The following is a 25,489-nucleotide window of genomic DNA, read 5'->3' as shown; positions in this document are numbered from 1 at the left end:
GAGGCGCAGAGGAAGGAGCTTCCTTTCCCAGACACCAGAGCTAAGAAGACATGAAGAGACATGACTCTAGGAAAACTGTTCTCAATCTTGGCCGTATACTGTATTAGGATTATCTGGGAAGCTCAAAACAAACAAAAAATATCAAGTTCAGTTTGAACTCTGGAAGTGGGACCCTGGTATCTAAATGCTCTAAAAGCTCCCCAAATAATTCTAATGGATGGCAGGTGCTGCTAGAGTTAAGAACCATTGCTTTAGAATTTTCTAGCACGGTTTCCTTGTAGGTCATTAGTTTTGTGGCATTCTCTCCAGGAGGTACGGCCTCACAGGGCTTCTCAAACATCAGTGCGCCTGAGCGTCACCTGAGGCGCTGTTTTAAATGCAGCTGCCCAGGCTAGGAGATCACACCCGAAGGCGTCCGGGAATCTTCACTTTTTCGGTTGCTAGTAGTGGAAGGGTCACAGACCAAACGCTAAGGCCTGAGCGGTGACAACCGAAGCGAGATGATGGTCAACAGGGAATACCTAGTGGGAGAAAAAAGACAATTTTGTGAGTATAAACCCCCTAAAAACCTGTTTTTCGTTCGCTTCCTTCTCTGGGCAGTTTTCACCCAGACGACCTTATAAAGAAGGTAACGGGAGTGTGGCGCTGGGTGTGGTTGGCTGTTCGGGAACATTCCCTTGGGGTGGAACGTGGGATGGGGTTTCCCCCAGGTACCCTTTCCCCACCGCCGCTTCCCCGCTCCGCGCCGCTGCTCAGGAGCCGTCTCCCGCGTCGGAAGGGGCGCTGGGGTGGTCCAGGAGAGGGGCGCACGCTCGCGTTCCTGCTCCTGCCGAGTGGGGGCCAATGGCCGGGGCGCGCGCACCGTGGAGGCGGGAGTCCGCGCGGCCCCGGCAGCCCCGGCCTCGCCTCTCCGCGCTCGCGGCGCCGCCTCCTCCCTTCGAGCCGCCGGCGCTGCCCGGGGGCGGGGCCTCGCAGCTGCGGAGGCCGGGGACGCGGCGGCGCTGGACGCTGAGGCGCGGGGCGCACCGCGCGGAGCCGGCCGGAGCGCAAGGCCGGCAGCGGCGGGAGAGCGGCCCGGGTGGCCTCGTAGCGGAGCCCCGCATCGCCGAGTGGCGGCCGGAGCCGCGGAAAAGGTGAGTGGGCGGCGCGCAGCCCCAGGCCTCCCGAACCGGGGTCCCTCGCTTCCTCCCTCCTTTGCCCCGGCCCCGTGCCCCGCGCCCCGAGACCTCGCGTTGGTCCCCGGACCCTCGCTGCCGCTTGCGCCGGGGCTCCAGCCTTCGCTGGCTGCTCTCGGGGCTGGCGCCGCACCTTCCTGCACCGAGCAGCCCGTGGCCGCCCGGGCCCCTCGGCTCGCTCCCCAAGGCCGGGCGCGCGGCCCCCTGGCCCAGCGATGAGGGGCCTCGCGAGGATTCCCTGCCCTGCAGTCTCAGGCGATGCAGGGCCTTTCTTTTTGTTCTGAGCTTTGTCACGCGCGTCGGCATCCAGAGTCAAAAGCGTGCACCCCCAAAGTCGTACTAGTTCCAGTTCTGCGGCGTGATTTGCACGAGGCGCGGAGAGCTGGCGGAGCCGCGAGCCTCTCGGCTCCCGCCTCCTCTTCCTCCCCTCCAACCCCAGGCGCGCTTCGGCCGCCCTGGGGTCCATGTTGTCGCGGGGCCTCCTGGCTAGTGACCCCGGAGCTTGGCGCCGGGTCCTCCCGCCGCGCGGCCAGAGCGCGGCTGCAGCCGGTTCTCGCGGATGCTGGAGGTTTTCCCGCATACCTGTGTTTCCACCTTTGCCAGCGTGGAGGATCCACACAACTTTGCCGTGCTTTAAAGATCATATCCTGTTTAATATTTTTAATGACTTGCTTTTAAGAAGCAAAATGTGAATAACAATTTTGATGAATTTTTTAAGCAAAATTTAAGAATTATTATGTTTGAAATATCGTGATGATGCTGGACAATTTCAGATGTCCCATAGCCAGATGTGCAAAACTAAACTTGTGTGACTTTCACGGTTTTGAGGTTTCCTTTGTCTGATTTGGGGTCCCTAGGCCCTACCTTATGCAAATTATTGAACATTTCTAGGACTGGATTAGTGAGATATGCAGTAACCTGATGAAGTGTTTAGCGGCGCTTGAGTGGCTTTGTTTAGCTCATGGCCATCAGGTTGGCTCAAATCTCAGTTTTAGTATTTCTGAATTTTGGTGGGCATGGGACAATCTCTTGTTAGTTTTTGTGGGTCTCCAAAGGCATCCTAGCTTCTTCCAGTTGTGCTATAAAAGATGAAGCTAAGCTCATGCTATTGGAAAGAATACTTTTACTTTCTTTATAAATAGAAACTAGTAACTCGCTAAGACTTACTGTTTTTAGGCCACTCAATTCTTAAGGTGTCAGTGAACAAAAAGAAATTGAATTATTAGGATGTTTAAAGAAAAGAGGTTAGCTTTTAAGATATATTTTGTTCTCCTATGGAGAGGTTATCCAATTTTCACATTTTTTTTTTTTAAGTTGGTTTTACAGGAAAATGAAAGAAATGAGAGGAAAGGAGTGCTGAGGGTGGGGCCAGGAAATTGTGGTGACTTGGATATTAGGGGCCAAGGATACCATCTGCTTCCTAATTGCTGGTTTAGGTTCAGTTATTGATGGGAAATGAAAAGATTTTGCATTTACATTCCACCCGCTGCTGCTGTTGTTGAGGCCTGGGCAGAAACAACAGTTAGGACAGCAGACCATAGCAGGCCTGGGGCTACCTGGGTTTGTATATATGGCCACCCTCCCCAGAAGGAGGGAACTGCTACCCTTCTCCTGTGAAAGTGCTAGCTGGCTTTCTGCGTTGGAAGTACAGAGGGCAGAACCTGGGGAAAATGCATCTGTGTGATCAGTAGGAAGGGTGGAGCATCACTTTAGGCAGGTGTGCTGAGAGGAGACAGATGTCAGTTGATGGGTACTGTTGCTGCAAGGGAACTTGAAGGCAGCGTGGTCCCTGAGGTCCAGCCCCATTTCTCAAAGGACCTGGGGTGGCCACTGGGGGCGGGAGAGCGGTGTTCCCTGCCTCTGGTTTAAATTCTGCAGCATTATTATTACTTGTTTTTTCTTAAAAGAAAAAAAAATAAGTTGCCCAGTGAAAAAAGATACATTTCTTTTTCAATGGTCTAATGTGAGAAACAACATTCGTAATTGGGATTTTTTAAAAGCACTTCTGTTTTTGTAAAACAATTTTTAAAACATTTGTAAAAAAGTAGAAGGAACAGAAGGAATGGTCCTACTATGCTTTTGCTCTCACCTTAGAAAAGGGCGAATGATACTTCACTTCCTCCCCAAAAACTGTTCTTAAAGATCGTGGTGTTTTTCTGGACTTTTCAAGTTGTTGATGAAGAGACGTTAAAAGAGAGACTTGTCTCCAAACTTATGAAGTGTTTCTTAAATCTCGAGAGAGTCATTCCTTTCTTTCACACAGGTATTTCTCACACTTTCAGGGAAAAAAAAAAAAAAAAAAAAGTCCATGCCTTTTCAGATTTTTACATTTTGATCTTATTTTCCTTTAAAACCCTTAAGCGCTTTATTAATAGGACTTCCCCTTGCTAAGATTTTGAAGATTCGTGTCTGACAGAAAAAAGTACATATATGAATACTATATAATATGATTATAGTTGTTTATATTGTAATTTGTTATCGTTTCCCAACTTTTTTGATGTTTCTCAGTAATAAAAAAAGTTCTTAACACTCTCCTTTATGTGCATTTATTGCTTATTTATAAACAATGTATTTGCTGTTACAGTTATATTGTATCTCAAGGCCCAATATACACATAGGGCTGGATTTGTTGTTAATAACATTAGAGGTAGAAACCCTGTTTTAAATACTTTCTCTTAATTTTAAGTATTTTGGCCTGTGTCTTGTCAGATCTGATTACATCAGCATGGTTTCTACTTCATGAGGTAACTCATGCAAGGCTGGCTCAGTACAGAGCTTTGCTCAAGGTCTTTTGCTCTCCTGTGTTTGCATTTATTAGTAAAATAAACAGACCTCTGATTTGGTCAGTCTGGGGTGGGCCACAAAATTTGCATTTCTGACACATTCCAAGGTAATGCTGATGCTGCTAATATGGGGACCACCCTTTAAGAACCATTGGACTACAGCAGGAGTTAGCAACCTGTTTCTGAAAAGGACCAGATACTATTTTAGGTGTTGCAGACCCTATGGTCCCTGTCACAACTTCTCAGCTCTGCTCTTATAGCCCAATAGCCACAGGCAATATGTAAATGAATGGGCATGGTTCTGTTCCAATAAAACTTTATGGATACTGAAGTTTTAATTTCATGTGATTTTCATGTTTCATGAGATATCCTTTTATTTCCAAACCAAAAAAAAAAAAAACAATCTGTTGAGCTATTATCATGTGGTGTGTACTTTATTGCCACTGTAATTTTTAATCCTAACAACAAAAGGTTTTACAGATTTAAAGTCTCATATCACTGCATCCTAGAACATGGGGACAGTAGTAAGCCTACTTCAATGGACTTTTACAAGGATTGAATAAGATACAGAGAGGCAGATTATACAGCTCACCAAAATTTGTGCAAATAATGAGCTAGGATTAAAACTCCCTTTGGCCTGACCCCCATCAGTGCTCTTTTCCTAAGCCATACTGCCTCAACAGTTCCGCTAAGGAAGCACTCAAAATAACGGGTAGCTAAACTGACACCTAATACCACTTCATGGTGTCCAGATTCTCCAAGGAGCACTGAACCAGGAGTCACCTGCTGGGTCAGTCTCCATCCCTCTAACAGTAGGTCTGTGTGGGGGTTGGGGAACACTGCAAGTTTCAGCTGGTTCTCAGTTCTTGGTTTTCAGCTCTGCTGGGCTCTTTTGGGTCTTCCCCATGCTCGCATAATCTTCCAGTCAGCCAGGAATATGTGGAGAATTTCTCAGCCCTGTGAAGCACTCTCTCATGAAATAGTAATATTTTAACTTTCTTCAACCATTGAAAATGTAAAAACTGGCCGGGCGCGGTGGCTCACGCCTGTAATCCCAGCACTTTGGGAGGCTGAGGTGGGCACATCACTTGAAGTCAGGAGTTCGAGACCAGCCTTGCCAACATGGTGAAACCCCATCTCTACTTAAAAAAAAAAAAAAAAAAAGGAAAATACAAAAATTAGCTGGGCATGGTGGCATATGCCTATAATCCCAGCTATCTGGGAGGTTGAGGCATTCAAATCCCAGCTACCTGGGAGGTTAAGGCGTTTGAACCTAGGAGGGGAAGGTTACAGTAAGCTGAAATTGTGCCACTGCACTCCAGCCTGGGTGACAGAGCTTGCCCTCGTCTCAATTAAAAAAAAAAAAACAACTATTTTTAATTGTGGGCAGTGTACAAAAATAGATGCCTGGCAGGATCGGGCTCTTGGGCTGCAGTTTGTGACTCCTGAACTCAAGGGAAAATTGAGCTTCTACCAAGATGTATTATTTTTGTTTTTTGAGACAGTTTTGCTTTTGTTGCCCAGGCTGGAGTGCAATGGCACAATCTAAGCTCACCGAAACCTCGGCCTCCCAGGTTCAAGTGATTCTTCTGCCTCAGCCTCCCAACTAGCTGGGATTACAGGCATGCACCACCACGCCTGGCTAATTTTGTATTTTTAGTAGAGACAGGGTTTCTTCATGTTGGTCAGGCTTGTCTCGAACTCTCGACCTCAGGTGATCTGCCCGCCTTGGCCTCCCAAAGTGCTGGGATTACAGGCGTGAGCCACCATGCCTGGCCCAAGATGTATTCTTTTCTAAATATTTTTTTGTAGAGACAGGGTCTCCCTGCATAACATTGACCAATCTGGTCTCGAATTCCTGGGCTCAAGTGATCCTCATGCCTCAGCCTCCCCAAGTGCTGAATACAGACATGAGCCACCATACTGGCTCCAGGATATATTCTTGACGGTGGGTGGCCTTTCTTCAGAAAATTTCAAAACAGGAAGAATTTGGTTCTCTAGTTCATTTTCACTCATCTCCCTTGCTTTTTGGTGTTTCTACCACCTACCACTATACATTGATTTTAAAAGTTTTCGTCTTTAGACACTGTCAGCTTCTAGCATTGGAGAAAAGCTAGTGTTCATTTTGGGGAAGTGAGAGGAAGAGATTCTGTGTATTTCCTATTAAGTTTTTAAAGCAATTTAAGCAGAACACAGTGACCTTGGTCATTTAATCCCAATGGGTTAGAGGCAGAGTTGACAAACTTTGTCTAAATGGTCAGATGGTAAATGTTTAATCCTCATGATACCCTATGGGCAGAGTTGGTCTGTGGGTAGGTCTCTGTCTCAGCTATTTCAGTTCTACTTTGTAGCCAGAAAGCAGCCATAGGCAGTATTTATGGCCGTGTACAGTACAACTTCAAAAAAAAAAAACCAGGCCCGGATATGGCCTGTGGGCCATAGTTTGCTCACCCCTGGTTTAGACAGTCTTGGGACAGGGTGGAATATTTCCAAGCCATCAGAAAACTTGGTGACGGATTCTTTCCCGGACTGCAGGCTGCGCTGGGGTGTGCTCAGGTCTGTTTGCTCATTGCAGTGACTTCTGAACTTCCTGCTGAGCCGCTGGGCCATTCCTCTGAGAAGGAATAGAGGTGTGGCTCCACCAGTGTTTGGAGAAGCCCAGTTTCTGCACTGGTTGACGTTGGTCAAACATGTTAATCTGACCCGATCGCTCCTATATATTTGCTTTTCTGATTAAAAGTCCTATATGAAAATAAGGAAATGTTAAACATGATATTTAACTAGGAGGGTCAAGGGGCTCGTGTATTTGGCATGTTGTACATTTTCATATGCCTTTTGTTTCTTTTTTAAAAAGTGATTAGAAGTCTTTGTTAAATTACAAACATTTTGTCTTACAAGCAAATAATAATTTTAACCAATAGGTTGAAATTTTAACTTAATTAAACCAGTAGGTAAGAATATGGAGTTTTTTCTTTTCTGATTTATTGAGTGATTTATTTTTATTTATTTATTTTTTTTGAGACAGAAATCTCACTGTGTCGCTCAGGCTGGAGTGCAGTGACGCGATCTCTGTCTCCTGGGTTCAAGCAATTCTCATGCCTTAGCCTCCCAAGTAGCTGGGATTACAGGTGTGTGCCACCACACTCAGATAATTTGGCGGGGGGGGGGTGGGGGTTGTTTCCTTTTTTTGAGGCAGAGTCTTGCTCTGTCACCCTGGCTGGAGCGCAGTGGCACAATCTCGACTCACAGCAACTTTGCCTCCCAAGTTCAAGCGATTCTCCTGCGTCAGCCTCCAAGTAGCTGGGATTACAGGCACATACCACCATGCCTGGCTAATTGTATTTTTAGTAGAGACAGGGTTTTGATATGCTGGCCAGGCTGGCCTCAAATTCCTGACCTCAGGTGATCTGCCTGCCTTGGCCTCCCAAAGTTCTGGGATTATAGGCGTGAGCCACTGTACGCACCCAGCCTATCAAGTGATTTTTAATGCAAAAACACACCACTTGTTTTCATTTTGGGAAAGCCTGGTGCCTCACAGAGTTTAGGTGATTTAAGTTAATCATTTTCAGTATGTTGGAAGCTTATAATCAAGTATGAGACAAACATTCTGAAGCTTAAATGAAAATGAATATTAAATTAACTCTGCCTCTGAGTTCTGCCCTCAGCCTTCATCAGTCTTGATCATTTCTCGCCAGTATCTGTCCCTCATCCTTCAGCAGCAAGGGTTTCTGCACTCCTGGAAGCCTGTGAGGAAGCACCTTGCAGGCCTGAAGGCTGATTGCGTTACCTCCCTTCCTCATGTCACTGCTTACCGGGGCAGCCCTGCTCCCATTGGGAGCCCAGGGCTCTCCTAAGAGTGCTATCTAGACAGCTGGCACGAGACAGTGCCAGCCAAGCACTGGGTGATAGTGAGGGGCTTCCAGGATTGTACAACTTCCAGGACCGTTTGAGGTTTGGCTTCCTCAAACCTTTTTCATAATATGGTCCTGGTCTGGGATGTCCACTGCTGGAGTGGCATCTGTAGGTCAGCCCCAGGTAATGGCAGGTACCGCTGTTTTAGTTGGTGGCAGAGTCAGGAGAAGGAAAGAGGAGGGCTGGTTGCTATAAAGTAGAATGGTTATGGAAGGAAAACATGCATCACTATTTCCTCAAAATGGAAAAAAGATTGAATCCAGAAATGATTTGTTATTCTACTTTCCATCCCTAATAATTGTCAACATTTGTTGAGCACTTACTATGTGCCAAATGTAGCTCTAAGCGCTTCTCACTTAACTCACTGAATCCTCGTAAAACCCTTGTGAGCAGGACAGTGAGGCACAGGCAGGTCCTGTGTCCCCTGAGTGGTAGAGCCAGGGTCAGACATGGCTGTGGGATTCCAGTCTGTGCTCTTAACTCCACCCTGAGCTGCCTGATGTGAATACAGCACCTGACTCATGGTAGCTGCTCAATAAATTTTTTATTGGCTGTCTAAGGGAAAGAGAATATTACATGATTATCTGTACACTTCCCTTGAAGTGAGAATGGAGTTTATTTTCTGCTTTCAAACTTATAATATACCCCACCCACTGACTTACATCTACTAGAATAACAAAAGGCCTTGCAATGGTCATATCTAAAAGTATTTTGTTAAGCCATGTATGGCGGTGTGTGCGTATGGTCCCAGCTACTCGGAGACTGAGGTGTGAGGATTGCTTGGGTCCGGGAGTTTGAGGCTGCAGTGAGCCATGATCGTACCACTGCACTCCAGCCTGGGCGACAAAGCAAGACTCCATCTCTTAAAAAAAAAAAAAAAAAGTATATTATTAGAAAATTTGGTATAAATAGATAGTTGTTCAAAGCAGTAGGTGAAAATAGATTATTCAGTAAAGGTCGCTGGCAGAACTGGCTTGTCACTACAGGAAGAGAAAAGCTGCATTCTTTGTATTTCCTTACGTCTGCAGTATTTATATTTCCTTACTCTTTACATCAAAAAGGAATTTTAAATGGACGAACAATTTAAATGTAAATATGAAACTACATTGGAAAAAAATGTGGGTAAGTGTGTTTATAGACTTAGAGTAAGAAATGCCCTTCTAAATATAACAACAATCGAGAAGTAATAAAAGGTTGACAAGATTAGGTTATTTAAAACAACAACAGAGCGACTGGCGAGATGACCAAATAGGAACAGCTCTGGTCTGCAGCTCCCAGCGAGATCAACACAGAAAACAGGTGATTTCTGCATTTCCAACTGAGGTACCTGGCTCATCGCACTGGGACTGGTTAGACGGTGGGCGCAGCCCACGGAGGGTGAGCCGAAGCAGTGTGGAGCATCGCCTCATCTGGTAAGCACAAGGGTTTGGGGAACTCCTCCCCCAGCCAAGGGAAACTGTGAGGGACTGTGCCGTGAGGGACAGTGCACTCTGGCCCAGATACTATGCTTTTCCCACGATCTTCCCAACCCGAAGACCAGAAGATTCCCTCAGGTGCCTACACCACCAGGGCCCTGGATTTCAAGCACAAAAGTGGGCGGCCGTTTGGGCAAACACTGAGCTAGCTGCAGGAGTTTTTTTTTTTTCCTCCATACCCCAGTGGCATCTGGAATGCCAGTGAGACAGAACCATCCCCTTACCTGGAAAGGGGCCTGAAGCCAGGGAGCCAAGTGGTCTAACTCATTGGATCCCACCCCCATGGAGCCCAGCAAGCTAAGATCCACTGGCTTGAAATTCTCACTGCCACCAAAGCAGTCTGAAGTTGCCCTGGGATGCTTGAGCTTGGTGCGGGGGGTGGGCATCTGCTGTTACTGAGCCTGGAGTAGGTGATTTTCTCCTCACAGTGTAAAGAAAGCTGCCAGTTCGAACTGGGTGGAGCCCACCACAGCTCAGCAAAGCCACTGTGGCCAGACTGCCACTCTAGATTCCTCCTCTCTGGGCAAGGCATCTCTGAAAGAAAGGCAACAGCCCCAGTGTTATAGATAAAACTCCCATCTCCCTGGGGCAGAGCACCTGGGGGAAGGGGTAGCTGTGGGCACAGCTTCAGCAGACTTAAATGTTCCCGCCTGCCACCTCTGAAGAGAGCAGCAGATCTCCCAGCACAGTGCTCGAGGTCTGCTAAGGGACAGACTGCCTCTTCAGGTGGGTCCCTGACCCCTGTGCCTCCTGACTGGGAGACACCTCCTAGCAGGGGTTGACAGCTCACCTCATACAGAAGAGCTCCAGCTGTCATCTAGTGGGTGCCCCTCTGCGACAAAGCTTCCAGAGGAAGGAACAGGCAGCAATCTTTGCTGTTCTGTTGTCTCCGCTGGTGATACCCAGGCAAATAGGGTCTGGAGTGGACCCCCAGCAAACTCCAGCAGACCTGCAGCAGAGGGGCCTGACTGTTGGAAGGAAAACTAACAGAAAGGAAAAGCATCAACAAAAAGGACGTCCACACAGAAACCCCATCCGAAGGTCACCAGTATCAAAGACCAAAGGTAGATACATCCATGAAGATTTGGAAAAACCTGCACAAAAAGGTGGAAAATTCCAAAAACCAGAATGCCTCTTCTCCTCCAAAGGATCACGGCTCCTCACCAGCAAGGGAGCAAAACTGGATAACGAATGAGTTTGATGAACTGACAGAAGCAGGCTTCAGAAGGTGGGTAATAACAAACTCCTCTGAGCTAAACGGGCATGTTCTAACCCAATGCAAAGAAGCTAAGAACTTTGAAAAAAGTTTAGAGGAATTGCTAACTGGAATAACCAGTTTAGAGAAGAACACAAATGACCTGATGGAACTGAAAAACACAGCACGAGAACTTTGTGAAGCATACGCAAGTATCAATAGCCAAATCGATCAAGTGGAAGAAACGATATCAGAGATTGAAGATCAACTTAATGAAATAAAGTGTGAAGACAAGATTAGAGAAAAAAGAATGAAAAGGAATGAACAAAGCCTCCAACAAATATGGGACTGTGTGAAAAGACCAAACCTACATTTGACTGGTGTACCTGAAAGTGACGTGGAGAATAGAATCAAGTTGGAAAACACTCTTCAGGATATTATCCAGGAGAAATTCCTCTACCTAGCAAGACAGGCCAACATTCAAATTCAGGAAGTACAGAGAACACCACAAAGATACTCCTCGAGAAGAGCAATCTGAAGACACATAACTGTCAGATTCACCAAGGTTGAAATGAAGGAAAAAATGTTAAAAGCAGCCAGAGAAAAAGGTCAGGTTACCCACAAAGGGAAGCCCATCAGACTAACAGCACATCTCTCTGCAGAAACCCTACAAACCAGAAGAGAGTGGGGGCCAATATTCAACATTCTTAAAGAAAGAATTTTCAACCCAGAATTTCAGTGCAGCCAAACTAAGCTTCATAAGCGAAGGAGAAGTAAAATCCTTTACAGACAAGCAAATGCTGAGAGATTTTGTCACTACCAGGCCTGCCTTACAAGAGCTCCCAAAGGAAGCACTAAATATGGAAAGGAAAAACCAGTACTAGCCACTGCAAAAGCATACCAAATTGTAAAGACCATCAACACTATGAAGACACTGCATCAACTAATGGACAAAATAACTGGCTAGCATCATAATGACAGGATCAAATTCACACATAACAATATTAACCTTAAATGTAAATGGACTAAATGCCCCAATTAAAAGACTGACAGATTGGATAAAGAGTCAAGACCCATCGGTATGCTGTATTCAGGAGACCCATCTCACATGCAGAGATACACATAGGCTCAAAATAAAGGGTTGGAAGAATATTTACCAAGCAAACGGAAAGCAAAATAAAAAAAACCAGGGGTTGCAATCCTAGTCTCTGAAAAAACAGACTTTAAACAAAGATTAAAAAAAAAAAAAGGGCATTACATAATGGTAAAAGGATCAGTGCAACAAGAAGAGCTAGCACCCAATACAGGAGCACCCAGATTCATAAAGCAAGTTTTTTGTTTTTTTTTTGGTCTTTTGAGATGGAGTCTCACTCTGTCACCCAGGCTGGAGTGCAGTGGCATGATCTCAGCTCACTGCAAGCTCCGCCTCCTGGGTTCACACCATTCTCCTGCCTCAGCCTCCAGAGTAGCTGGGACTACAGGTGCCTGCCACCACGCCTGGCTAATTTTTTGTGTTTTTAGCAGAGATGGGGTTTCACCATGTTAGACAGGATGGTCTCTATCTCCTGACCTCGTGATCTGCCTGCCTCGGCCTCCCAAAGTGCTGGGATTATAGGCGTGAGCCACTGTACCCAGCCCCATTAAGCAAGTTCTTAGAGACCTACAGAGAGAGAGACTTAGACTTTTGCACAATAATAGTGGGGGAATTTAACACCCCACTGTCAATATTAGATCAATGAGACAGAAAATTAACAAGGATATTCAGGACTTGAACTTAGCTCTGGACCAAGCGTACCTAATAGACATCTACAAAACTCTCCACCCCAAATCAACAGAGTATACATTCTTCTCAGCACCACATCTTATTCTAAAATTGACTACATAATTGGAAGTAAAACAATCCCCAGCAAATGCAAAAGAATGGAAATCATAGCAAACAGTCTCGCAGACCACAGTGCAATCAAGTTAGAACTCAGGATTAAGAAACTCACTCAAAACCACACAACTACATGGAAACTGAACAACCTGCTCCTGAATGACTAATGGGTAAATAACGAAATGAAGGCAGAAATAAGTTCTTTGAAACCAGTGAGAACAAAGGCACAACGTACTAGAATCTTGGGGACACAGTGAAAGCAGTGTTTAGAGGGAAATTTGTAGCACTAAATGCCCACAGGAGAAAGTGGGAAAGATCTAAAATTGACACCCTAACATCCCAATTAAAAGAACTAGAGAAGCAAGAACAAACAAATTCAAAAGTTAGCAGAAAACAAGAAATAACTAAGAGCAGAACTGAAGGAGATAGAGACACGAAAAACCCTTCAAAAAAAAAAAAAAAAAAAAAAAAAAAAAAAAACCTGAATCCGGGAGCTGGCTTTTTGAAAAGATTAACAAAATAGATAGACTGCTAGCCAAACTAATGAAGAAAAAAGAGAAGACTGAAATAGACACTATAAAAAATGACAAAGGGGAGATCACCACTGATCCCACAGAAATACAAACTAAAATCAGAGAATACTGTAAACACCCCTATGCAAATAAACTAGAAAATCTAGAAGAAATGGATAAATTCCTGGACACATCCACCCTCCCAAGACTAAACCAGGAAGAAGTCAAATCCCTGAATAGACCAATATCAAGTTCTGAAATTGAGGCAATAATTAATAGCCTACCAACCAAAAAAAACCCAGGACCAGACACAATCAGAGCTGAATTCTACCAGAGATACAAAGAGGAGCTACCGTTCCTTCTGAAACTATTCCAAACAATAGAAAAAGAAGGACTCTTCCCTAACTCATTTTATGAGGCCAGCATCATCCTGATACCAAAACCTGGCCTAGACACAAAAAAAGAAAATTTTAGACCAATATCCCTGATGAACATCGATGCAGAAATGATAAAATACTGGCAAACTGAATCCAGCAGCACATCAAAAAGCTTATCCACCACAATCAAATCAGCTTCATCCCTGGGATACAAGACTGGTTGAACATATGCAAATCAATAAACATAATCCATCACATAAACAGAACCAATGACAAAACCACATGGTTCTCTCAGTAGATGCAGAAAAGGCCTTTGATAAAATTCCATACCCCTTCATGCTAAAAACTCTGAATAAACTAGGTATCTCAAAATAATAAGAGATACATTGAGAAATGTATCTCAAAATAATAAGAGCTATTTATGACAAACCTACAGCCAATATCATACTGAATGGGCAAAAGCTGGAAGCATTCCCTTTGAAAACTGTCACAAGACAAGGATATCCTCTCTCACCACTCCTATTCAACATGGTATTTGAAGTTCTGGCCAGGGCAATCAGGCAAGAGAAAGAAATAAAGGTATTCAAATAGGAAGAGAGGAAGTCATATTGTCTCTGTTTGCAGATGACATGATTGTATATTTAGAAAACTCCATCATCTCAGCCTAAAATCTCCTTAAGCTGATAAGCAACTTCAGCAAAGTCTCAGGATACAAAATCAATGTGCAGAAATCACAAGCATTCCTATACACTGAAATAGACAAACAGCCAAATCATGAGTGAGCTCCCATTCACAATTGCTACAAGGAGAATAAAATACCTAGGAATCCAACTTACAAGGGATGTGAAGGACCTATTCAAGGAGAACTACAAACCACTGCTCAAGGAAGTAAGAGAGGACACAAACAAATGTAGAAACATTCCATGCTCATGGATAGGAAGAATAAATATCGTGAAAATGACCATACTGCCCAAAATAATTTATAGATTCAGTGCTATCACCATCAAGCTACCATTGACTTTCTTCACAGAATTAAAAAAAAAAAAAAAAAACTACTTTAAATTTCCCATGGAACCAAAAAAGAGCTCATGTAGTCAAGACAATCCTAAGCAAAAAGACAAGCTGGAGGCATCATGCTGCCTGACTTCAAACTATGCTACAAGGCTACAGTAATGAAAACAGCATGGTACTGGTACCAAAACAGATACATAGACCAATGGAACAAAACAGAGGCCTCAGAAAGAATGCTACACATCTACAACCATCTGATCTTTGACAAACCTGACAAAAACAAGCAATGGGGAAGGATTCCCTATTTAATAAATGGTGGTGGGAAAACTGGCAAGCCATATGCAGAAAACCGAAACTGGACTTCTTCCTTACACCTTATACAAAAATTAACTTAAGATGGATTAAAGACTTAAACATAAGACTTAAAACCATAAACACCCTAGAAGAAAACCTAGGCAGTACATGGGTATGGTCAAAGACTTCATGACTGAAACACTAAAAGCAATGGCAACAAAAGCCAAAATAGGCAAATAGGATCTAATTAAGCTAACGAGCTTCTGCACAGCTAAAGAAACTATCATCAGAGAGAACAGGCAACCTACAGAATGGGAGAAAATTTTTGTAATCTGTCCAACTGACAAAGGGCTAATATCCAGAATCTACAAAGAACTTAGTTACAAGAAAAAAAAAATCAAAAAGCGGGTGAAGGATATGAACAGAGACGTCTCAAAAGAAGACATTTATGCAGCCAATTCATCATCAGTGGTCATTAGAGAGATGCAAATCAAAACCACAATGAGATACCATCTCACGCCAGTTAGAATGGTGCTCATTAAAAAGTCAGGAAACCACAGATACTGGAGAGGATGTGGAGAAATAGGAACACTTTTACACTGTTGGTGGGGGTGTAAGTTAGTTCAACCATTGTGAAAAACAGTGTGGTGATTCCTCAAGCATCTAGAACTAGAAATACCATTTGACCCAGCAATCCCATTACTGGGTATATACCCAAAGGAGTATAAGTCATTCTACTGTGAAGACACATGCACACGTGTGTTTATTGTGGCACTGTTCACGATAGCAAACACTCGGAACCTACTCAAATGCCCATCAATGATAGACTAGATAAAGAAAATGTGGCACATATACACCATGGAATACTATTCAGCCATAAAAAAGGATGAGTTCATGTCCTTTGCCAGGGACATGGATGAAGCTGGAAACCGTCATTCTCAGCAGACTAACACCGGAACAGAAAACCAAACACCACATGTTCTCATAAGTGGGAGCTGAACAATGAGAACACATGGACACAGGGAGGGAAACATACAGCAGGGCCTTTTGGGGGAGGTGGTGGGAGGCTAGGGGAGGGATAGCATTAGGAGAAATAACTAATGTAGATGACTGGTTGATGGGTGCAGCAAACCACCATGGCACATGTATACCTGTGTAACAAACCTGCATGTTCTACACATGTATCCCAGAACTTAAAGTATAATTTAAAAAAAAAAAAAGTAGAACCTTCAAAAAAAAAAAAACAAAACAAAAACTTTGGGCAAACATTCTGTAAAGTAAAAGAATAGATGAAAAATTGAAAAAAAAATTATTCACATGAAGGACCAAAGATTGGTTTACCTTTAACAGACAAAGAGCTTTAGCAAGTCAATAAGATGAACACCCCAGTTTAAAATTGGGCAAAGAATATGAAGGCATTTCACCAAAATGAACATGCAGATGGCCAAGAAATGAAAAGACACTCATTTGTGCTCACAATTAATATGTTTGAAAATATCACTAATGAGATTGTCGACCCTTAAAAAGTTTGTTTTCTATGTTATCATGTCAGAAAACAGACATTCTCCTGCTGCAGGAGATTGTGATTAAAACCCCTATATGAAAAGAAGGAAATTTTTTTTTTTTTTTTGGTGATGGAGTCTCGCTCTGTCATCCCCAGGCTGGAGTGCAGTGGCGCGATCTTGGCCCACTGCAACTTCTGCCTCCTGGGTTCGAGTGATTCTTCTCCCTCAGCCTCCCGAGTAGCTGGGACTACAGGTGCACGCCACCCCTAGCTAATTTTTGTATTTTTAGTAGAGATGGGGTTTCACCACATTGGTGAGGATGGTCTCGAACTCCTGACCTCGTGATTCGCCTGCCTTGGCCTCCTAAAGTGCTGGGACTATAGGTGTAAGCTGCTGCGCCCAGCAAAAAAAGGGAAATTTTAAAAATGTTAATATTTAACTAGAAGGTTCAGGGGGGCTCATGCATTTGACAGGTTGGACCTGTTTCAGATATGGTAAGATCTAGCAAATAATTATTTATATAGTTGAGACTTATGGAAGGGTTGGAAAATATTACACATAGTTCCTATATACCCTTTACCCTGTTTCCCCTTAACCACAGAATTTATCAAAATTAAAGAGATTAACCTTTTGGCACTATCTTTTTAACCATGCCGGCCACGTGTGTTATAGAATGTCCGACGAGTTGACTTCCTCTGAATTTTCTGATGAGATTGAGGTTATGCATTGCTGGCAGGAGGCCGTAGAGGTGCCGTGCCCTCCTAGTGCACCATATCGGGGGTATGTGATGTCGACGTGCCTCATTATCAGTGATACCAAGCTTGAAGTGGCTAAGGTGTCATCTGCCAGGATTCTTCATGTAATATAACTGTTTTTCCCTTTGTAATTTGCCAACTATTTTGGAAGAGACGCTCTATCAATATTAAAAACATACATTTTTGACCCAGAAATAGATCCACAAAGAAGTGATTTGTTTCATCTCCTGCAAAATGGGGTGATACTGCCCCCAAAGCTGATACGAGACCCTGTGTTGAGCAATGCCTCACAACAGTAAGCTTGCCGCTGGTTCATCTCAAGCTCCTTGAGGCCTGCTAGGTTTGGAATTCAGGACTTTTTTCAGAATTCAGATAACACCGGGCATTTATTATATATTATGTGACAGCCCCAGGAGGATCTAGGACAGCACCGCCTACTCAAACGCCCATCTTTCTGCAGTGAAATGTAAGAGTATTCACATGAAGGGAGGAAGATAAAGACGTTAAGTAGCTTCAGATAAGTTCTGATCAGACCTTGATCTCAGTTCAGGTTTTGTTGCTGGAAAAGTTTTTAAAAATCCGAGTTTTTAGAGACTGTTTTGGATTTCAAAGTTGTGAATAAGGGACTGTACACATAGGTAAGAGTTCGTAAGCACAGAGATGGGTGCACAGCTCCACATCTGCAGTTTCAACTAGCTGTTCAAAATGTAGTTAAGCCTGGCCTGGCGTAATGGCTTCTGTAATCCCAGCACTTTGGGAGGCCGAGGCAGGCAGATCACTTGAGGCCGAGAATTCAAGACCAGCCTGGCCAACATGGTGAAACCCCCTCTCTACTAAAAGTACAAAAAACAAAACAAAAAAACACTAGCTGGGTGTGGTGGCGGGCACCTCTAATCCCAGCTACTCAGGAGGCTGAGATGGGAGAATCCCTTGAACCTGGGAGGCAGAGGTTTCAGTGAGCCCAGTTTATGCCACTACACTCTAGCCTGGGCGATAGAGCAAGACTATGTCTCAGAAAAACAAAAAGATAGTTAGGCCTACAGTGGTTGCTTCTGTACTGAACGGGTATAGACTTTTTTGTCATTAGTTCCTAAACATATGGCTTAACAGCTAATTACATAGCATTTACATTGTACTAAGTATTATAAGTAATCTAGACATGGTTTAAAGCTTAGAGGAGGATGTGCCTGGGTTGGATGCAAATATGCCATTTTATGTAAGGGACTTGAACATCCTTGGCTTTTGGTGTCCTCAGGGGGTCTTGGAACCAATCCCTAGTGAATACTGAGGGACAGCTGTGTAAGGCTGTTTATGGTAGCATTGTTGGAAGTAAGCCTGGAAAGCCTTGAATATTTCTCTGTAGGAGATCAGTTAAGCAAATCTTGGCACACAGTGGTGCCCTATTCAGCCCTTTGAAAAGAATGGAGCAAACCATAATGTGCTACTAAAAAAGGGAGGCAAGATGTGTTACTAAGAAATAAGCAGCATTTGCAGAATAATGTGAATGGTATGATCTTGTTTGGATTAAAGTAAATATATTGATGCTTATATATGCATCTAGAAACATCTAGAATAGTGTCTATACATATGAATCACCTGGGGAGGTTAAAAAATACCAATATCTGGGCCTTGCTCTAAACCCCATTGAATTAGAAATGCAGGTGTGGGGGCCAGGTGTGATGGCTCATGCCTGTACTCCCAGCACTTTAGGAGGCTGAGGCGGGAGGATCACTGAGCCCAGGAGTTTGAGACCAGCTTGAGCAACGTAGTATGACCCTGTCTCTACAAAAATAGAAAAAATTAGCTGGCATGGTGGTGCACGCATGTAATCCCAGCTACTTGGTACGCCCAGGTGGGAGAATCGCTTGAGCCCAGGAAGTTGAGGCTGCGGTGAGCTGGGATCGCACCACTGGGCAGCTATGTCAGCCTGGGCAACAGAGTGAGACCCTGTCTCCAAAAAAAAAAAAGGAAAAAAGAAAAGAAATGCAGTGGTGGAGCCCAGGTATCGATATTTTAAAAAGTTTCAGGCTGGGCGCGGTGGCTCATGCCTATAATCCCAGCACTTGGGGAGGCCAAGGCAGCCGGATCACGAGGTCAGGAGATCGAGACCATCCTGGCTAACACGGTGAAACCTTGTCTCTACTAAAAATACAAAAAACTAGCCAGGCTTGGTGGCGTGCACCTGTAGTCCCAGCTACTCGGGAGGCTGAGGCAGGAGAATGGCATGAACCTGGGGGGCAAAGCTTGCAGTGTGCTGAGATGGTGCCACTGCACTCCAGCCTGGGTGACAGAGTGAGACTCCATCTCAAAAAAAAGTGTCCCAGGTGATGCTGGTGCCCCTTGAGTGTTGAGGACCATTGGAATAGAAAGACCCAGATGAGGGAGATGCAATTTATACTTTTTTTTTTTTTTTTTGAATCAGAGTCTCGCTCTATCACCCAGGCTGGAGTAGGGTGGTGTGACCTTGGCTCAGTGCAAGCTCTGCCTCCTGGGTTCAAGCTTTTCTCCTGCCTCAGCCTCCTGAGTAGCTGGTACTACAGGCATGCACTACCATGCCTGGCTGATTTTTGTATTTTTAGTAGAGACGGGGTTTCACCATGTTGGCCAGGCTGGTCTCAAATTCCTGACTTCAGGCCATCTACCTGCCTTGGCATTCCAGAGTGCTGGGATTACAGGCGTGAGCCATCGTGCCCGGCCAATTTATACTTTACTGTGTGTAGTTTCCCATTTTTTCCTTAGCAAAAGCCATTTGGAAAAGACTCTACTCTGGGTGACAGAGACCCCGTCTCTAAAATAAATACATAAAAATTTTAAAACACTTAAGAGTCAAAAAAGAGACTCTTGTGATCAAAATGAGATACGATAGCACAATGAAGACACTTTTTCAGCAGATCTGTAGAATCTTCTAGAAGTTTCTTGTGTCTGCACTTATGCTCCTTGAGTATATTCAGTGCTTGCTGATATCAGCTGATAATTGAAAGAAAAACGTTGTCTCCCCGTTCATCCTAAGAGGCCAGAAGCTGGTAAGACATGAGCGCAGGTCAGAATTTCCACCCATGGTAGTTTTGGGGGTGCTTTATTTTAGATGATTCGGCTAGATTGCTGCTTTATCTCCGGGCAGGCCCCCATACTAGTAGCCAGCTGTTAAAGAGGAAGTCTTTTGGTGACCCACTTGGAAAGACCATCGGGTGAGGATCAGCTCTCCCATGTTCTCACTGCTAAGAATTGTGTTTTGCAGGTGAATCCTCGGTGGTCTCCTCTTCCCTCCCCATCCTTTGTCTTTTCCCCTCCTCTTCCCCTTCCCTTCCCTCCTCTGTTGCTAGACACCCCTGGCGTGAAAGGCGCTCTGTGCTCAAAGGCTATTTGTTGCAGTGCAACCGCTCTCACTCTGATAAGGTTCTGTTTTATCTGGCTCAGCAAAAGCCGTTTGGAAAAGTCTAGTTTCCTTGTTCCTGGAGACCAGTGCTTGCAGCCGGCCAGACCTGGCTTTGAATTGAAGCCCATTAACGAAATTTATGGCGTCTTTCTTCTAAGCTGTATTTTTGTGCACTCTGTAGCTCTCACACAGAGTCACTGTTTTTCCTGACATGAGGTGTACGATGCAGCAGTTGCACAGATACGGTCCCTAAAGTGAGAAATGAATGTTCGAAAGACAAGGTGCTCTCATTTGGCGTGGAGTGAATGCCTTGTTTCCATCTCAGATCCGAAGATGGAACACATTTTTCCCAGTGACTTCAGGCAGATGGCACACCTCCCACTTCTGTTGTGTGTCATGAAGGAGAAGACACTTCTACAGCCAGGGCTGTGCCTGAATAATGATGTACATGGGTGGAGGCGGGGGAGGTTCACATTACCTCTAGAATGGGTTTTCTGCTTTGCTTGAGAAATGCTTTAATTGGCTGTCATTAGTAATCCCGTCAAGGGTGAAAAAACCTCCCTTGTTAGGACTCAAAGCAAAAAGCTGTCTCTGAGGAGTAATGAGCAATATACTCTTTCTAATATGATGCGGAAGCACTTAATATTTGTTATTGGTGTTTACAGAAATGATTACTTCTCAAACATTGCTGCTTACAGAAATGATTAATTCTCAAACTCTGTCGGGAAGGTGAGTATGGTAAGGATTTTACAGGGAAGGAATCTGAAGTGTAAGAGAAATCATGTCTTGCCCCAGGTCTCGAGCTAATCTGTGACAGGTTTCGGGGCGGTGCCTGCTCCTCTGAGCCTGTCCTGGGAGCTGGCCACACTGCCCTGGGTGCACAGCACCGTGGGCTCTGTGCGTGCCGTCCGAATATTCTTCTCCCTCAACAGCTTTGCACATCAAGAAGCAGCTACCAGCCCATGCTTCCTGGCAAGACCCGTTTCCTCTCTGTTGTAAGGATGATACGGTCTGCTTTGGAGATGATAAATACTAGCATTGACGCGTATTTATTTGCTTTTACTTGGCAGATTCTCAGTGCTGATTTTGAGATGATGGGCTTGGGAAACGGACGTCGCAGCATGAAGTCGCCGCCGCTCGTGCTGGCCGCCCTGGTGGCCTGCATCATCGTCTTGGGCTTCAATTACTGGATTGCGAGCTCCCGGAGCGTGGATCTCCAGGTGTTTTGTTTTGTTTATTATGTTTATTTTATGTTTATGTTTTGTTTATTTTGTTATGGGGTCCGAGGCGTTTGTTGTTCATTGCCAGCCAGGGCATTTTGCACAGGGCACATGCTGTAAGGTGAGTTTAGGGCTCTGCACACCCCCACAGCCCTGGGTCAGACCCCAAGCGGCTCCGCTTTGGGTGGGAGAGGCCCCCCCCTGTGGTTGTGTAGGATTGCGGTTGTATCCCTCCCTGCTTTTCCTGTGAGTTAACAGCTTTCATTTGAGCTACTGGGGTGGTTCTGGGAAGACAGCCTGCTTACATACACTGGCCACAGTCCGTCGTTTGCGGTCCTCCAGTGCACAAGATATCGAAGAGCAGTACTGGAAGTGTGCTTGGATGATGGGTGTAAGAAATATGTTTTTAAAGGTACCAATCTTTATCTTCATCATTTAATAATGATAATTTTAAGGTTCTCATTTACTGCTGCAGTCATGGGTCAGGTACAGTGCTGAGCAGTGACAGAGATGGCCCTCTTGATCAAACTTGAATCGGGCCCTTCTGAGCCGTTGTCTTGACTAGGCCTTGATCTTGGCCCCTCCCAACTCCCACTCCCTGTCTTTGGCGTGCCCAGCCGAGTCATAGCAAAGGATCCCGCTAAGCCATCCTTCTACCCCTGATCTTTGACCAGGTTCCTCATCCCTACCCTTGCTGTCTAAGTCCTTGGCCTGCGTTTAGCAAGGATCTCGTTAGGCCAGTTTAGCAAGAATCCCCCTACTCTGAGGGCGATTTCCATGCACCGGCTCCCCACACTGTGCTCGCTCGTTGACTGTAAATCCCCAGCTGTGTTTGATGTGTGCAGCATTGAGCACAGTTTCCCTCTCTTACCGCAATCATATTGAGTAGTCTTTCTTACCGTTTTAATAAATGTCAGAATAATTTCTCTTCCACAGTACTTTACACAAATTACTCCTTTGGTGCACAAACCCTACAAGGTTGGGACTTGACTTTCCTCGTTTCACAGGGTGTCAGACTGAGCCACAGAGAGGTTGAGGTGGAGCAGGAATTCCAACCCGCGTGGGCTTAGCCGTGGCACCTCAGCCTGTCTGCGCTTTGTCCTGTTCTCACACTTACCCTCCTGGGCTTGTACTCCCTGTGTCTCAGCTTCCACAGGAGCTCCTGTTCTCTGGGCAGATGAAGTCTGCTTGTCTGGGTTGGAGAACTGAATCTGTTTTCAGAAATCATGTCTGCTAAAGATTTGTTAAGTGCTTTGTTAGCGGAGAAGGACAACTAAATATTTGAGCATCATCTCATGTCAGGTAAAGCATGAGGCATTCTATGCACTTAGCGTATTTAAGCCTCACGAAAACCCAGTGGGAAGCGTGGTGTGAGTGCATGGAGCCTTCCTTCACTTACACTGACAGAGACCATTTTTCCAGAAGAACCTGTGCCAGCTTCTTTACAGTTGACTTAAAACACAGAGCCTTGGGCACTCGTGTATATGAGGCTGGTGCTGGCCCTGGGCCCCAGGGTGGTCTTTGTGGAGGGCACTCAGCTGGTCCAGGCTCCGTGGGTAACTTGGCATCAGCCCTAACGCTGTGGTCTCCTTGTAGACACGGATCATGGAGCTGGAAGGCAGGGTCCGCAGGGCGGCCGCGGAGAGAGGCGCCGTGGAGCTGAAGAAGAACGAGTTCCAGGGAGAGCTGGAGAAGCAGCGGGAGCAGCTCGACAAAATCCAGTCCAGCCACAACTTCCAGCTGGAGAGTGTCAACAAGCTGTACCAGGACGAAAAGGCAAGGCCTGCTTTGTTTCCTCTCAGTTCTCTTCTAATGGATGGTGTCTACATTGTCTGTTTCTTCTTGGCAGGAGGATGGGCCAGCGGCTGGGTTTAGGTTTATGTAATTGTGGAAAGAGCCCGTTGATCAAGCTGTGGGCATTCTCTCCCTTTTCCCTCCAAGTCCCTGGCTGGGCTTGGCGGTGAAGCCTTTTGCAATGGTAATAAACAGGAGAAATGCAGAAGAACAATTTCAGATTCGTCCTATTGGCTTTTTTTTTTTTTTCTCTCTCCTATTGATTTTTTTTTCCACTTTCTACAAACATGTATTAAATACCCACTCTGTGCCAGGCTTATGCCAGGTGCTTATATCTCAGAGGAATGATATTTGTGCCCTCCAAGTATCTAACGGAGAGGAGAGGCAGACTCTACTAAATACTAACAGAGAAAGTAGGGTACTGCACACTGGCTTTTAAGCTAAGAATAAAACCAACAAATCCTGCGTAGATTAAAAGGGGCTTCCTGCTAGTTAAAATATCTAAGCTTTATGTGTCAGTTTTTCTGGTTTTCTTTTTTTTCTTTTTTTTGAGATGGAGTCGTTCTGTCACCCAGGCTGGAGTGCAGTGGCGCAATCTCGGCTCACTGCAACCCCTACCTCCTGGGTTCAAGAGATTCTCCTGCTTCAGCCTCCTGAGCAGCTGCGACTACAGCTGCCGGCCACCATGCCTGGCTACTTTTTGTATTTTTAGTAGAGACGGGGTTTTTCACCATTTTGACTAGGATGGTTTCGATCTCTTGACCTTGTGATCTGCCTGCCTCGGCCTCCTAGAGTGCTAGGATTACAGGTGTGAGCCACCGTGCCCGGCCTGGTTTTCTTGTGTAGGAATATATGGCTATATTTTGTTTATTAAATTGTGTAACTGTGTGAGTTACTAATATCTCCTGTCCCAAAGTGCATCAAACTCATGGCCACTTATTAACTAGAAAAATTTGGCTTTTTTTTTTTTTCGTGATGGAGTTTCCCTCTTGTTGCCCAGACTGGAGTGCAATGGTGCCGTCTTGGCTCACTGCAACCTCTGCCTCCTGGGTTCAAGTAATTCTCCTGCCTCAGCCTCCCAAGTAGCTGGGACTACAGGTATGTGCCATCACGTGCAGCTAATTTTTGTATTTTTAGTAGAGATGAGATTTCACCATGTTGGTCAGATTGGTCTCAAATTCCTGACCTCAGGTGATCTGCCCATCTCGGCCTCCCAAAGTAGTGAGATTACAGGTGTGAGCCACCGTGCCCGACCTGAAAAATTTGGCGTTTATAATACATGTACCTCTCTCTGGAGTGGCTAATTTATTGGAAGAAGGTTGTAGCTCAACTTCCATTATCTTGAATTGTCTCAGAAAATGAATTATTTCCAGGAAGGGACTCAGACTTTTCTCGCATAACTGATTTAAAATGCAAGAAGTACTTTTTTTTTTTTTTTTTTTTTAATTTGCGGAGTACTTTCCTGTATTTGCAAGCTCATATTTCTTCCCTGGGAATTGTTCATAATGTTATAGTAATAAAGTGCATCTTTATGTTTCTTTCCTTTTCTCACTGGTCAGATACGCTTTTTGTGTTCCTGAAATCCCCTTTAACCTCATCTCTCAAAAAGAAAAAAAAAAGAGCATCAAGTAGCTATTTGAAAAGAGAGTCTGTTTTCACAGTTTTTCTCTTATAGAATATGCGATATAAATGTCTTTTCATTTTGGTGAGCAAGGGTGGGTTCTCACATCAAACCTTAGCTGCAGGAGGATTTTAGCTGTGGTTTGGTGGTGGGAGGCATGGAGCTTCTGAGTCAGGCAGACCTGGGTTTAAAGTTTCCTCAGCTGTGTGATTTTAGGGAAGTCACTTAAATTCTCTGGATCTATTTTCTCAACTGTCAAGTGGAAATGAGAAAGGAATCTCACAGGGTGCCTGTGAGGACTGAATGGGATAATGTTGATAAAGCGTTTAACACAGTGCTCAACGTAGAATGGAAGCTCAGCAGCTGGTGGTTGGTATTATTCTGCCTCATTGTGCCAATGGCAGTGGAGGCCGTGATCACAGCAGCAGTGGTGGGTGCAGTCGTAAGCCACCACGGTAGTGGTGATAATATTATCTCTTTCTGTATGGACATTTAATAGAACAGAGAATTAGTCTGTTTAAGGCTGCTATAACAAAATATCATAAACTGGGCAACGTATAAACAAATGTTTATTCTCACAGGTCTGGAGGCTGGGAAGTCAAAGATTA

General features: G+C 44.8%; 1 protein-coding gene across 2 annotated transcripts in view; it reads left to right on the top strand.

The window, feature by feature from the left end:
• Positions 1 to 374: 374 nt before the first annotated feature.
• GOLM1 (golgi membrane protein 1) overlaps positions 375 to 25,489 on the top strand; it is a 76,587-nt gene continuing 51,472 nt past the window's right edge. Inside the window, exons 1-3 of one of the 2 annotated variants that reach the window (XM_050760956.1) lie at positions 375 to 546; positions 21,317 to 21,466; positions 23,063 to 23,242. In XM_050760956.1, the coding sequence (XP_050616913.1) occupies positions 21,338 to 21,466; positions 23,063 to 23,242 (309 nt within the window). In that variant the 5' untranslated portion in view covers positions 375 to 546; positions 21,317 to 21,337. Of the gene's footprint in view, positions 547 to 959; positions 1,134 to 21,316; positions 21,467 to 23,062; positions 23,243 to 25,489 lie in introns of those variants that run through there. The other variant, XM_050760955.1, reaches the window with a different exon arrangement.

Source organism: Macaca thibetana, chromosome 15, assembly GCF_024542745.1.
Source record: "Macaca thibetana thibetana isolate TM-01 chromosome 15, ASM2454274v1, whole genome shotgun sequence".
Lineage (NCBI taxonomy): Eukaryota > Metazoa > Chordata > Mammalia > Primates > Cercopithecidae > Macaca > Macaca thibetana.
This window is presented reverse-complemented; position numbering and strand designations above follow the sequence as displayed.